Source organism: Topomyia yanbarensis, chromosome 3, assembly GCF_030247195.1.
Source record: "Topomyia yanbarensis strain Yona2022 chromosome 3, ASM3024719v1, whole genome shotgun sequence".
In the NCBI taxonomy this organism is placed as follows: domain Eukaryota; kingdom Metazoa; phylum Arthropoda; class Insecta; order Diptera; family Culicidae; genus Topomyia; species Topomyia yanbarensis.
The window spans coordinates 135,321,716-135,334,734 of NC_080672.1; the positions used below are offsets into that span (position 1 = coordinate 135,321,716).

The following is a 13,019-nucleotide window of genomic DNA, read 5'->3' on the forward strand; positions in this document are numbered from 1 at the left end:
ATGGCGAATATTTTTGCTGAAGTAACAAAGTTATTATCTCGTCTATTTGAAAAGTTATGAACGATTTTTGTTGAAAAATACACCATTTTCAAAAATTAATTGTTTATTTTACAGAAATAACGCTCCCGCAGTTTTTCCACCAAAAACTTCAGAAGTTCCGATCTTTCAAATGAAATTAAAAGATTGAAAATCCATTTGCAATGTTGGAAGATATATAGCTTTGAAAAAAACCATTTTTGTTTTGAAAATCGCCTGTAACTATGCAAACAAAAGAGCTAAAAACTTCATTGCTTCGGCAAAAATGTGTATTTACAAAAGTTCTAAAAACCTCTAGAACAAAGTATTAGCGAGAAATTAACACACAAAAAGATATTAATAGAAAACCAATATTTAAAGAGCCTCCCTACCTTAAATATTGCAAAAATCATAGCACATGAACCATTAGAGATAGCCACAAAGTTTCTTAAGAAAAGTTGCTTCAATTTGATTGATTAATAACTTTGTAGAACATTATGTAGCTGAATTTTACATATCTAAGAAATTAATACTTTGAACACCCTAACCACAAGGACCACCCTAATTCAACTAATATAAAAAAATCGGCAAGAAAGTTCTAAGAAAGTTTGCCGAAGATACTATATATCTAAAACCAATGGTTTTGGCGCAAACAGTTTTGTCTTCCTAAATACAGCTTTGGGACCATAGTGCAGTGTCATTGAACCTTTCTTATAACTATGATCCCGTTTTCATGATAGATTTTCCGTTACTGTTCACCAATGTCAGCAATATCATAAAAAATGAAGAACACTACTTTAAATCCATTGTATAACGTGTTGGTTTATTGTAGGTTGTCTAACTATTTTACACAAAAGACCATGCGCCTCCATATCAGCAACAAAGCTTCAAAATCTCCTTAATTTTTTTTGCGCACCTAGGCGCAGAACGAGACCAGGATATCCGAAAAGTAGAGGTTATTTCCCACAGAATGTATACTATGTGACCGTTCCGAAGTGATTCCGAAATTTGTACAGAATACATTAGTGAAAAAAGTATTTTTGATCTGACCCCCTCAAACATATTTAAACTAAAAAGTCATAGTTCCAAGCAAATTTACCAAATGCATTTTATTCACTAACCAAGTTCTTTCGTTCCTCTTCACAATGAAACTAGTTGTGCTAAAATCGGACCAAAATCAAAAGAGCAACATGCATTTGAAGTGAACAGAGCAATGGTGGTTTCGGAAATAAAAATCATTAAAAATTCCGGACTTTGCTACATTTAAACTCATGTTAAAAATCGTGTTCTTATCCAATGATCATAAAATTTTGAATATGCATCATTCAATACATGAGAAATTTAGGAAAAACAACAACAACAACAATAGTATAATACAGGGTCATATTAAAGAGAGGTATATTTTGATGTGAACTGAAAATTACTAAATGGAGACAAACCGTATGCTGTAGTTGTCGACAAACCGCAGTTGTTCACAATTCAATATCTTTGCTCATTGATATAAATTTGTTTGAAAAGCGAGCGTCGTTTTATTCACCAAAATCACATCCTTTATTCGGCCCTGGATGGCTTGGAGCCATGTTGCTTATTTGCATAATTTTCTAATGTATTGGAAATAAAATCTCAACCAACTCGTAAACCTTTATAAAGGCGGTTTATGCCACTAATTTAATTAAGGCGATTTATGCCACTAACTTAATTAATGTGTGTTTTCCTTGAATAATATTGCATTTCTAATATGTTATGGTTTTCCTCATAGAAAAATTGTTTTTAATACTATTGCGAATTTGGTTTTTGGTAATAAGAAGCAGATTAAAATATCACTCGATAGGCTCTGATCCGCAGTAAAATTTGATACTTTTTCGGTAATTTCTGATATGAAGAATGACACTACTGTTCATAATTAAATTATCAACGTACATTTGGACTTGGTTGTCACTTTCATTTTCACTGGTAAAATAATCTTAACATATTTGTATGAAAATATATTACTTTTCAGTTGCGATTGACAGTTCAGGTGAACGGCAAAACGGTATGATTAAGAAATCTTGTTGCGACCTACATTCAACATGTTGACAACAATATGATTTCATTTAGCTATATTCGCATCGTTATTGCCACGAAAAGGAAACAAGTTTTTACTGTTTTGCTCAATCATAATTATGTTGAAAATCGGCCTAGAAATGCGCTTTTTGTGTCACGTAGGAAGTTAGATGTCAGTCACAACAGCAGTTTTGTTGCCAACTGGTTATGAAATAGATGCTGAAATAAAAATGGTTACTTGGGAAAGTTCTAAATATTCTCAATCGATATAATATCAGAAGAGAGTGATAAGAGTTATAAGAAATGTCTCATCGAACTGTTAGGTGGATTAAAACAGGTTTTTTTGGTTTTAGAAAAAGTACGGTTCAGCGATTCCTAAGCTTATAGCTTTACATTTCAAGTAATCATGTAATTGTTTATAATGTAATATGATGTTATTGTTTATAATGAGTACTTATGGTTACAGATAATTCAAGGAACTTCTGCAGGTTTCTTTTAAATTGTTTAGTGCCAGATAACAAAAATTTCTTCTTACCAGATTAACGTTTGTTCTCCAGCGTTTAATATCCAATCTGCAAATAGAAAAAAACAGTTGATTATACATAAATTTACAACATGATATTCTAGAATATAAGTGTAATGAAGCGTCAAACTTCAAATGAAATAAAATCTTAGTTTCATAGTAATTTTCTCTCTCCGCTCAAAATAACTCAAACTACATTTAACCTTTTCATGCCCAACTTTTTTCTAGTGCATGTAAGGTTTCAAAACTATTTTTCTTTGAAAACGGTGGGGTCAAGAAACACGAGAAGCCTTTTTTCATAAAGATAGGTGCTTCCCTTGCAGTGCTAGAAACTGCTCAATTTTTACCTTCCAATGCTCAATTACGTGGAAAACGTAGCCAAAGGCAGTCTAAACTTATAATTTCTATCAATTTTCAATAATATTGCAACATAACGAAGATATATGAAAAATTCATTTTCCGTCGTCAACGTAAATTGTCGCTGGCAGCACTGCTCCATCGATATCCAATCAGACTAATTGCAATAACTTCTAGTTCTAGAGCTGATCCTTGTAACTGTTAATACTCAAATGAAAGGTAACAGTCACATTCATTAGTGTTACTTGTTTTTGTGAGCAAATCTTACCTCAACCAAGAGTGATAGCTGTTTAAAAACATAGTTGTCGACAAACAACATGGGTATGAAGGGGTTAATAAGTTCACCGATTGATTTCATCGATTTATAACTTTCTGCAAAGTTTAAACAATCAACTTATTTATCTGATTCTCATTTTTAGTAATGTTCCAATGGTTGAAGGGCCACCTAACGAATAATATGTTATCAGTATGTATTGTCACAAATTCCAAACCTGTCAGTCTGCTAGCAAGACTTGACCGATATGTGTCAAATTTTGAGCAAACACTCCCTACTGGGACAAGCAATCCATTCACGGGAGCGCCGATACAGGTCAAATTTTTTCGCTCTACTGTAGACTTTTCGTAACATCGTCATGTTTGCCAACAAAACCGTCGATTGAAATTGTTTTTCAATGCAATTGCCGAATACCTGGGGAATATTTCGCCAGGCACGTACGAGTGATGGGAAGGGCTCCTCTTTGACTGTCCTGGGTTTTTACTTTCCTGATATGGTCACTAGAGTGGGACATGGTTACATGAAAAAATAAAATTTGGCTCCGAGTAACTTTTTGGGTCCCATTTAGCTCCCAGAACAACTCTGCAAATTTTTAGCTCGATCGGTGAAACTATATTTTTGCGCCCACGGTTTAAAGTTTACATGGGATTTCGTATGGGAACATTGTCTTTTGCAAATTAATTCTTGCAAGCCCGTTATCTTCTAAAAATAAACAGATGTCTGATTTTTATAGGAATTTTGTCAAGGAAACAAAGTCTAGAGTCTGCTTTTGACGGTTTTATTATATACAAAAATTTTAACTTTTTCTTATTATGTACAAAAGAAGCCTCAATTTATCCCTCAAAACCTTGCGAAGTGGCCAAATAGTATAGATAAACGATTTAGATACGTTAAGAGATGAATAAAACAAAATTGCGTATAATTGGACAACCAACGGCAGTGGTGCTAGAAAAAATGAATATTTTATCAATCGTCAGAGCATCAATCGGTTTCTGCTTAATAACTTTTTCTCAAGCATCAGATCGTTTCGTGGTTTTCGAGACTTTTTTTCTTTGTTGAATTTCCTATACAAACCACATAACGATTTATTTTTAGGAAGTAATGGGCGACTCCCGGAGAAATTATTTTGTAAAATTTAACTTTCCCATACAAAGTCCTATGTAGACTTTAAACAGTGGGCGCAAAAATATAGTTTTAGCGATTGAGCTAAGAATTTGCACAGTTGTTCTAGGACCCAAATGGTACCTAAAAAGTTGCTCGGAGCTGGAATCTATTTTTTGTCCCACCCTATTGGTCACCCTACCCATGGATATGTTTAATTTATAATCGTTCTTCAATGGCAGGATACGATACCGTTTATATTTGCAACTGTGTACATAACTAATTTCGACCCCTTCGTGGATCCCGATAGAGTCCTTAGTTTACCTTGTTAGCTCAAAATAATGATTTGCAGTCTTACTATTTATTAATTACTGTATATATGGGTCATTTCACGTTAGATTTACAACCAAAATTTTAATTCCTTCCAAAAAAAATTCTTACCTTCTTTAGCTTTTTTGGAGGTATCCAAATGTTAGAAGTAAATATTTTTTTAAAGTCCCCCGAAAACAAATTTATTTTGATAACAAAAGTATACTATGTGAACATTTCAGAATGGAACTCGAAGTATTTTACGAGATAATGCAATTATAACAGGCCTATCACTGGGCGTTTAGTGTAAAATTGCCTTGTTTTAGGTTTATAATTGTAATATCTCGCAAAGTATTTTGATATCCACTCCCAAATGTTTACACAATCTTTTTAACATGATTCTTGATATCTAAAAAAAATAATAAGGAAAACAAATTTGGTCAAACTTAATAAAACTGTTTGTTTCAAATAATTGCAAATTTCATAAGTTATATAACAAAAAAAATGGCAGATTTTTTTAGCAAGCTCATTTTAAAACACAGTTTTTTATATAATATTTTTTCCATATATCGAATCGTTTCCGAGTTATAAGTAATTGAAAAATGTTCAATGTTATAAACTTGAAAAATCAAAGGTAAAAACCAGACTTCCCAAACGTACATCGTACACATTGTTTGCTCTGGTTCTGTGCTCATTTTAAACCCACATTTCGTGTAAGAACTCAAACACGCTATTACGTACCTAAAAACGTGCACATGTTCGTCTGCACAACCGAACCCCATGTACGTACACGGTGTGCGTACACATAGGTTCGTGGCATCAGTTTTCTCTTTCTCCCTCTCATCATCACTAGTGTTGACTCTTTTTGCCTTGTTCGAATCGTTCTCGTGTACGTACCTGGTGTATGTACACGGATGTTTGAACTAGAGTTTGTACATTGCTCACTTGGGCTCGATGTTTGAGGTGAACCTGCACATCGAGACGAAGCATGTTTGAGGTTGAACACAAGCAAGAAATTTTGCACACAGGTACAAACTTGATGATGTTGATGGGAAGTCTGGTCAAAACCCCATCCTATTAATCTGCGATCTAATACATATCTGCAATGAATGAATCTTATATATTTGTAGAGCACCTATTTGCATTCCTACCAGATCCAAGACCAATCTTTAATCGGGCATAATAAAACCAATCCCTGCACGCGTGGATCGAGTCCCATGCAGAGTGATGGCACTGAAACGTGTCGTAAGTATAAACAAGCTGAATAATGCAATCCGCTTCTCCCAGCTCATCCTTCTGTATCCAATCGAATATTCCAACCAAACATCCAATTCTCAGCCATAGCAATCCAACCCAATTAATATCGGATCACAGCCGGAATAACCGGTATCAGCAGCATCAGTTCAACACCGCAATGCGATGGTATTTAGCCCCCTGGAATACTCAATTCATTTTCCAACCCGAAGCTGACACTGTAAACGGCAGAATGAAACTACTAAATTTCCCGCTCCTTCCAGCACCTACCAGCGTAAATGGTGGTGGTGGTGGTCGTATGAGCCGAAAACTGTATGAACGCACGAGTGGAAACGAAATTCCGCAGTCATATTCGCCATATTGGCGCCGTCGGCGCCGAAACTCGCTGCACAGCTAGAACCAACAGAAAGGGCTTAAAATTGAAACTGAAGCCCCGGAGCGGATTTTGTTGCTGCTGAGCCAGCAGCATCAAACATCAAGAAGAGTCACGGATTTCGAGCGGAAGGAAAAAAATCGGAAGCCGAATCCATAAAGGATAACATCACGTGAAGTGTCGTTAACGGGTGAAGAGTCAGTTGATGCGGGGACGGGCTGACGACGTTCAAGAGCTGTTGGCAACCAAGGAAAAGCTGATTGAGGAAACGATAGTTAACAAAAAAAACTAAGTGTGCTTTGAATGAAGGGGATTCTAGCGGGGAGGGAAAAAATAGCGAACATCTGATCAGTTTGATAAAAGACGACACTTTAAAAGAATCTGTCGTGTCACCGTCTTCTTTCTGTAGTTCCGTCACTGTATGCAGCTTGAGGAAATTGGTTTAAAACGTACTTCCGGGGCAGAGCAGTCTACTTGCAGCGCGAAACGTGCTAAAGAATACAAAATAAACATTTGATTCACAGAAAAGTTCCGCTTCGCTTCGTTGGTGCCTTTTACTTCCTCCCGGCGAACTAGCGGCGAAGGAAGGTGTGGAAAAAATGGATAAAGTTTTCATCAAACAGAGCGCATTAGTGTTTTACTGCTGTTCCTCTATACCCACGGATATTTAATGAAAAAACGGAAAACTTGAGCTGCATATGAATCAGGTTACAGCAGCCACAGATCGGCTCGGGGCGAGATACGATTTTGTTGCAAAAGTTGTAGGTACCTCGGTAGTATTAAAGATCAGAAATTTCATTTCGGGCTGCTCTTTTCTGTTTGCAGTGGGCTTGAAGATTTCCACGAATGTAACATTTTGTGCTATCCTCGAAGCGAAAGAAAAATTGTTTCGGCATAGCGTATGATGATCCTAATCAGAGTAAAATGTAAATATAGGGTAGACGAAGCTCATTGGTCTGGTGATTGCATAAAAAGAATGATTACTCTAATAAGAATTCAAAGTTTAATGGAATTTTTCATCAATCTTATGGTATTTTCGTTTTTGACTGTGCTCCACACCGGTGTAGTCGGTGCTACATTCATTGAAACTTGGGTGTAGTCTATCTCTTTTTTGCACTACAACGGTGGCGCACCAAGAAAAACGAAAACGCTATAAAATAGTTTTACACTTAGGCAAAACGTATAATAAAATTCAAAGGAATTATCTGATGATACATAGAAAAGTAAAAAAAAACATATATCTGTATATTAGTTTGTAACGTTCCTTGAACAAACAATATGTGATTCTGAAATTAATGATGATCTACTCTGCTGAAAAGTATAGATTTGTTTTGATAGTCGGTCACGATTTAAAAGATTTTCGGACGGACCTTCATGGAATTCCTCACTACTGACTGTCTGACGGTACCGGAGGTAAGACGCTTGCCTCATAAACCAGTAGTTCGAGTCTCTTCGCAGTACCACCCTTCAAATTGTCATGTCGCAAATTCTGTCGAAATAGAAAGACAAAATCCGCAACGGAATGTAGAACCGAACCTTTGTTTTACTTTTTGAACTCTCAAGAAAGCATTCAGCATGGATACTAAATCCTGATTATAATCTTCAGAAAACAATGCCCACACTTTGTAAACTCCTGGCCCCGTTTCCGCGCGAGTGGGCGTGAAGCAATTAGAGTAAAACAATTTCGGTTTTGGCAGAATTTAATCCCCTTCCTTTTTCGCATCGGAACGGAATGGGAAATGGTAGAATTATAGGCTCACTAATCCTCCATCCTCCCGCTCTAGGCGGCTATGTTGTGGGCATCATTCGATTTCATTAGCTGTACACTTTTTTGTGCCATTTCGTGATTATTTTATGAATGCACTTAATTTTCTGGAATGTAATCTGCCACGGACGGCATACCATAATTGGAGGCATTTGGCTCAACCGGAAACATTTCGACGTGAATGAGTGTTCCAGTAATTGTTTAGCGATAATCAACGTCATGGAATGGATTGATGAATTATGGCCATGAAAAAATGCTTATGTCACCGTTTTAACTTCTATTTTATGGAACTATTTGATAAGAAAAAGATATAAACATGAAAGTTTTCATGTTTATATCTACCTGAAAATATTTTGTTACGTTGGTGTACAATGTACAAGTGTAACTAGCGACAATCTATATAGTGAGCGTGGCGATGAATTTTAAACTCAAACTCCGTTCGATTACAAAACCGCATAAATTTCCGACCACCCGGTGTGACAACTGGGTGTACAGCTTACAACACCCAAAAACATCAACAGAGGGCTGGTGTCGTCGGTCCGGGTGAACTCACCTCACCCGGATCAATATGCCGAATTAATCCCACACATAATCTGACTTTTGATGTTGTACATGAACCGCACTGGGCTCTCGTTCGGCTCGTCTATTTTTTGAAGGCCTAACATTACCAATTATTGCCAAAAATAGCGTTCCTGTGATCATCCTATTCACGAGCATTCCCTACTTTTGCGGATTACATTAGCGGTGACAGCAAAAACCACTCGCGTTGTTCGGTTTCACCGAGTCCGATCGTCACAGATGTGCGCGCGTATGGCTGTGTTTTGCTTCCCGCCAGGTCGCGCGCTATATTTCATGAGTTCCAACGTGTGCCTGAAACGTGTGCAGCTACCCCTACCTACCGCCATTATGTGATTTTTGTTGTTAGTTCTGCCTACACCAAACGGGCCCAAACAGGAAACGGTGTGTCGTGTTTTCGATGAAACGAATATCCTTCTGCTGCGCGACAGCATGCTTTCGCGAATAGGTACAGACTGTAATCTTGCCGTAAAACATGTGTAATCTCACAGTTCGGTGTTTGGAAAACTACATTTTTAACACGAAAACTTTCTGCGTCATTTGTCCTCGCTTGCTTGATATGTAATTATTTCGGTTGCGAAAATAAACGCAGAAAGCAGTTAGGGGGTGGAGGGACTGTGTTTCTAGGGGAGTGGTGGGTTCTGTGATTAGCGGCCTATTTCCTCACATTTGCTTTACTTTTACTTCTGTTAATTAAGGGGCCGGGTCATTTCTCCGTAAGGTGTATCACTGAAAATCATTTCGCCGAAAGCTATTTCACCAAATGTTGTTTTACTAAATGGATAATAGTAGTAACATCCATTATTTTTAAACAATCAAAGTACTTTAAATTTAATAGTGCTAATTATATGCCAATATTAGCCAAAGGATGAATGCTTACTGTTACTTGGGATAGTGCCAATGTGATACGATTTGGCAGCATAATCGAGGCCAAGGAACCGAAGCGGCGTCCGCTGAGGATCAGGTAGCCGCCGACCCGCCGTAGAAAGCGGCGGCCCTTGCCAGCAAACTTGCAACCCACTCATTTGCTCGGCTAGGGTAAACTTAGGAGCTTGAATCAGTTTAGGTCCGACGGAGCGGAGCAATATCAGCACGCGAATAAAGTCGATGTGGCGTAGCAAGATTAGTCGGTCTACTTATTTTGCAGTTACACTTACACTATAAAAATAATGAATTAACTGATTTGCTACAAGTTAAATTACAAATATATAATATTATTCAATCAAATCAGTTTTTATGCTGCCAAACCATTGGCGTGACTTAACATTGATTCTGTTTGATCATTATAGACTCGTGAAATAAACCTAAATTTAAATACCGATTTACCCTTAATATTATTTAACCATTGAAATCCCTTGTGGTAAACAATCACGAAATGGCTTTTGGTAAAATGACCCAGACCTATTAATAAAATATAATTGAGGCTTATTCGCAACACAGTCGGATATTGAAAAAATTCTTCATCGACAGCTACACTGAAAAAATCGATTTTTGAAAATTTAAAAGAACTCGAAAAACTGTATAATAACTCCAAAACAATATCTGGCACTCAGAAATTCCACAGTTTTGTGCCTATTCCTGGAGGCAAAGTAAAGGCGAAAAGGTATTCTAATTCAGAAGATGAACCAACAATATTTTCCTTGTATAGAAATAATACAAAATAGCATGCATGAAGATAGTTTTAAGACAAATGTTATAAATAAAAACCAATAAGTAATTATGTAAAATTCAATACATAATATTTTGGTGGTTTTTTCTTTCCCTGATCCTTTTTCAAAACTAAACAAGAAAATAAAAAAGTAATAATGGAATATTCGTTTAATGACATGAACTTTTCTCAATGGGATTAATAAAAATATACTTAGTTGCTAAATTAGACAATTTAATCTCACAAACTGAGTTTTATTGGAATTTGAGATGATTATAACTTCCATTGGTTTAGTTTTCGATAAAAATACACTGAAAAATAATTCAGTTTGGACAAGTAAATTTTTTTTTTCTAATTACCTTTTGTAAAATGGCTAACTTGAATTTTGGACGGTAGGTAGGGAACATAATTACCTATCTTGGAACAAAATTTCATCCAAATCAAAGATGGTTTTTTTCAAGTAAAGCGATTAATAAGATCGATTTTGCACTGAAAAAAGTGCAGGAGTCGATGAAGATTTTTTTAAATATTTATATTCAAAGATTTGACTAATTTTGTGAGAATCACTCTTACAACATTTTTTTGTAGGATTTGTCATTTTTAGACTATAGCCATTTAAAAAAATGGAAAAAGTTTGACCCTTTTCAAAAGACAGTCTAGATCATTTTTGGAAAAACAAAGTATGCAGAGTGGGTTTTTGTGACAAAGTTCTCATCTACAGAAAGTTTCATTAAAATCAGAGGGTGCTGCTAACATTTTTTGGGATGGCGCGAAATTCGTCATAATGCGGATAAAAATAGCCAATTGAAATTATTTTTATTTTATTTTTTTATTTTATTATATTATAACAGTTTTTTTTATTCGTTTATTTGACACGGCTCATAGCGGTAGCTTAACGGAGCCGTGGATCTTTTATACGTTTACAGTACATGTAAAAATAAAAATATATACAAGAATTAATTAGTTGGATCTCGTGCGCGCAACTTTTTATTGCGAGCGGAGACCTTTTTTCGCGAGGTCTGTTGGCAAACAGCGTCAGGGGGGTCATTTAATTCTGTCTTGATTTTCACGTCCCGGTCGAAGCTGGCTTGGTGTCCACGATCAGATGTTCTCACTTGCTTCTTGCACTTATTGTTGATCACTGTAAATCCGTCGTCATTGTTACTGCATTCGTTGCCGATGTTGCTTACAGTTGCTTTTGGGGTGCTGGATGATTCTTTTGCGGTTGTCATTATGGTCTGAACAGCTGCCACAAATTTGGCCACCGCTTGTGGTTCAGGCATTGGTATTGAAAACTCTGTTTTAGGTTGGTTTGCCGTAGATGAGTTGGCAATCGGTTGAGATGCATTTTCCTCTGCATCTTCCGCGCAAGGTTGTCCATGATGAGCTGTCAGATTACAATACTTGCACTTAGGAGTTTGCCCCTCATGGGTGCATAGCGTAGTTTGCATAATTGTAGTTCCGTGAGTATTGAGTTTTATTGCCAAGTAGGAGGGTATAGGCCTTTCAACCCGCATCCTCACTACAAAAACGCCGTTTGGAGTACCCGGGAAGAAGTTTCTCCAAGTATCAGGTGTAACGGATTCTACTTCTCCGTATTGCGACATGCATTTTGCAATTGGCTCAGGAGGAGTACGAGGTGATAGGTCATATAACCTTACATCTATATAATCATTCTCAATGTATACGGGAATCTTAATTCCAACGTTGTCACTTTCAACCACGTGTTTTAAGTTGTTCTTCAAAACGAAACGCTCGGCTTGTGCTAACGTGTTGAATGATATTAACACTACATTGCGAAGATGATGATACTGAAGGTACAAGACATCCGCAAGCCTAAGTTGCATTTTTACCTTCAGAAGGTATTCCACTTCACTAAAACTCGGTCGTTTTAAACAAAATTTAAAGTCAACGACCGCTGCGTTGGGTCGGAGTAGAGCTTTTTCGTCAACTTTACTCATGATGACAAGAATAATCCGATATTTCCTTTGTTCTTGAGACAATGCACACTAGATCGAGAGGCCTGTTGTTCACTTGGCTCGATTGTACGTCTGACTGCGGCAGAAGTAGAAAGAAGACTGATATTATAACAGTTATTTTTTTACGAAGTTGCAGATTTTAAGGCTAAACCACCTTAATACCTCAATCTTCATTATTCTACACAACATTAGATTTCTGTTGCTTCACTAATTCAAACCAAATTTATTCAACTAGTTCTTGTCTTTAGATTCCATTTTCCGTTTTTTTCTCATTGTGCAACTAATACCCAATCAATGCAAACTGAGCGAAGGCTGTGCCTAGTACCTCCAATCCGACATCCAGCACTATCAACTGGAAAGCTTACGACCAAGAAACAAGCAAGATTATCTTGCCTTGATACAGCGATGATGACGAACGTATACAATAAAGAAGCGAAAGGTAATCGGATCGGGATTAGCATGGTTAGTAAATCGATTGTACTTTGTACACCGCTCACCTGGATTCGATTCACAACCCAGCACAAAAGGTTAGAGGTTTTTCTAACCCAAAAAATAGGCGAATAACCCCTTCTATAATCAAAATAAAAAAAGCAAATGGTAGTCTAAATGACCTATACGTATTTTAATATTTTTTCCACCTTGTACGAATTTTTTATCCTTTTTTTACGAAGCCTAATGCGATGGCTTAACTGAACCATGTATCTTCTATAGATTTACATGATGTAACAAATAAAAATAATAATTATTAGTGCTAGTCCGTTAGATCTCAAATTGCCATTGCACAGTGGTCCAGATCGCTAAT

At 36.6% G+C, this 13,019-nt stretch overlaps 1 protein-coding gene across 2 annotated transcripts in view; it reads right to left on the reverse strand.

Moving 5' to 3' along the window:
- Positions 1 to 13,019, reverse strand: part of LOC131693801 (uncharacterized) — a 317,280-nt gene that overhangs the window by 118,475 nt on the left and 185,786 nt on the right. The window contains exon 3 of one of the 2 annotated variants that reach the window (XM_058981945.1): positions 2,594 to 2,636. In XM_058981945.1, coding sequence (XP_058837928.1) covers positions 2,594 to 2,636 — 43 coding nt within the window. The remainder of the gene's footprint in view (positions 1 to 2,593; positions 2,637 to 13,019) is intronic. The other variant, XM_058981943.1, reaches the window with a different exon arrangement.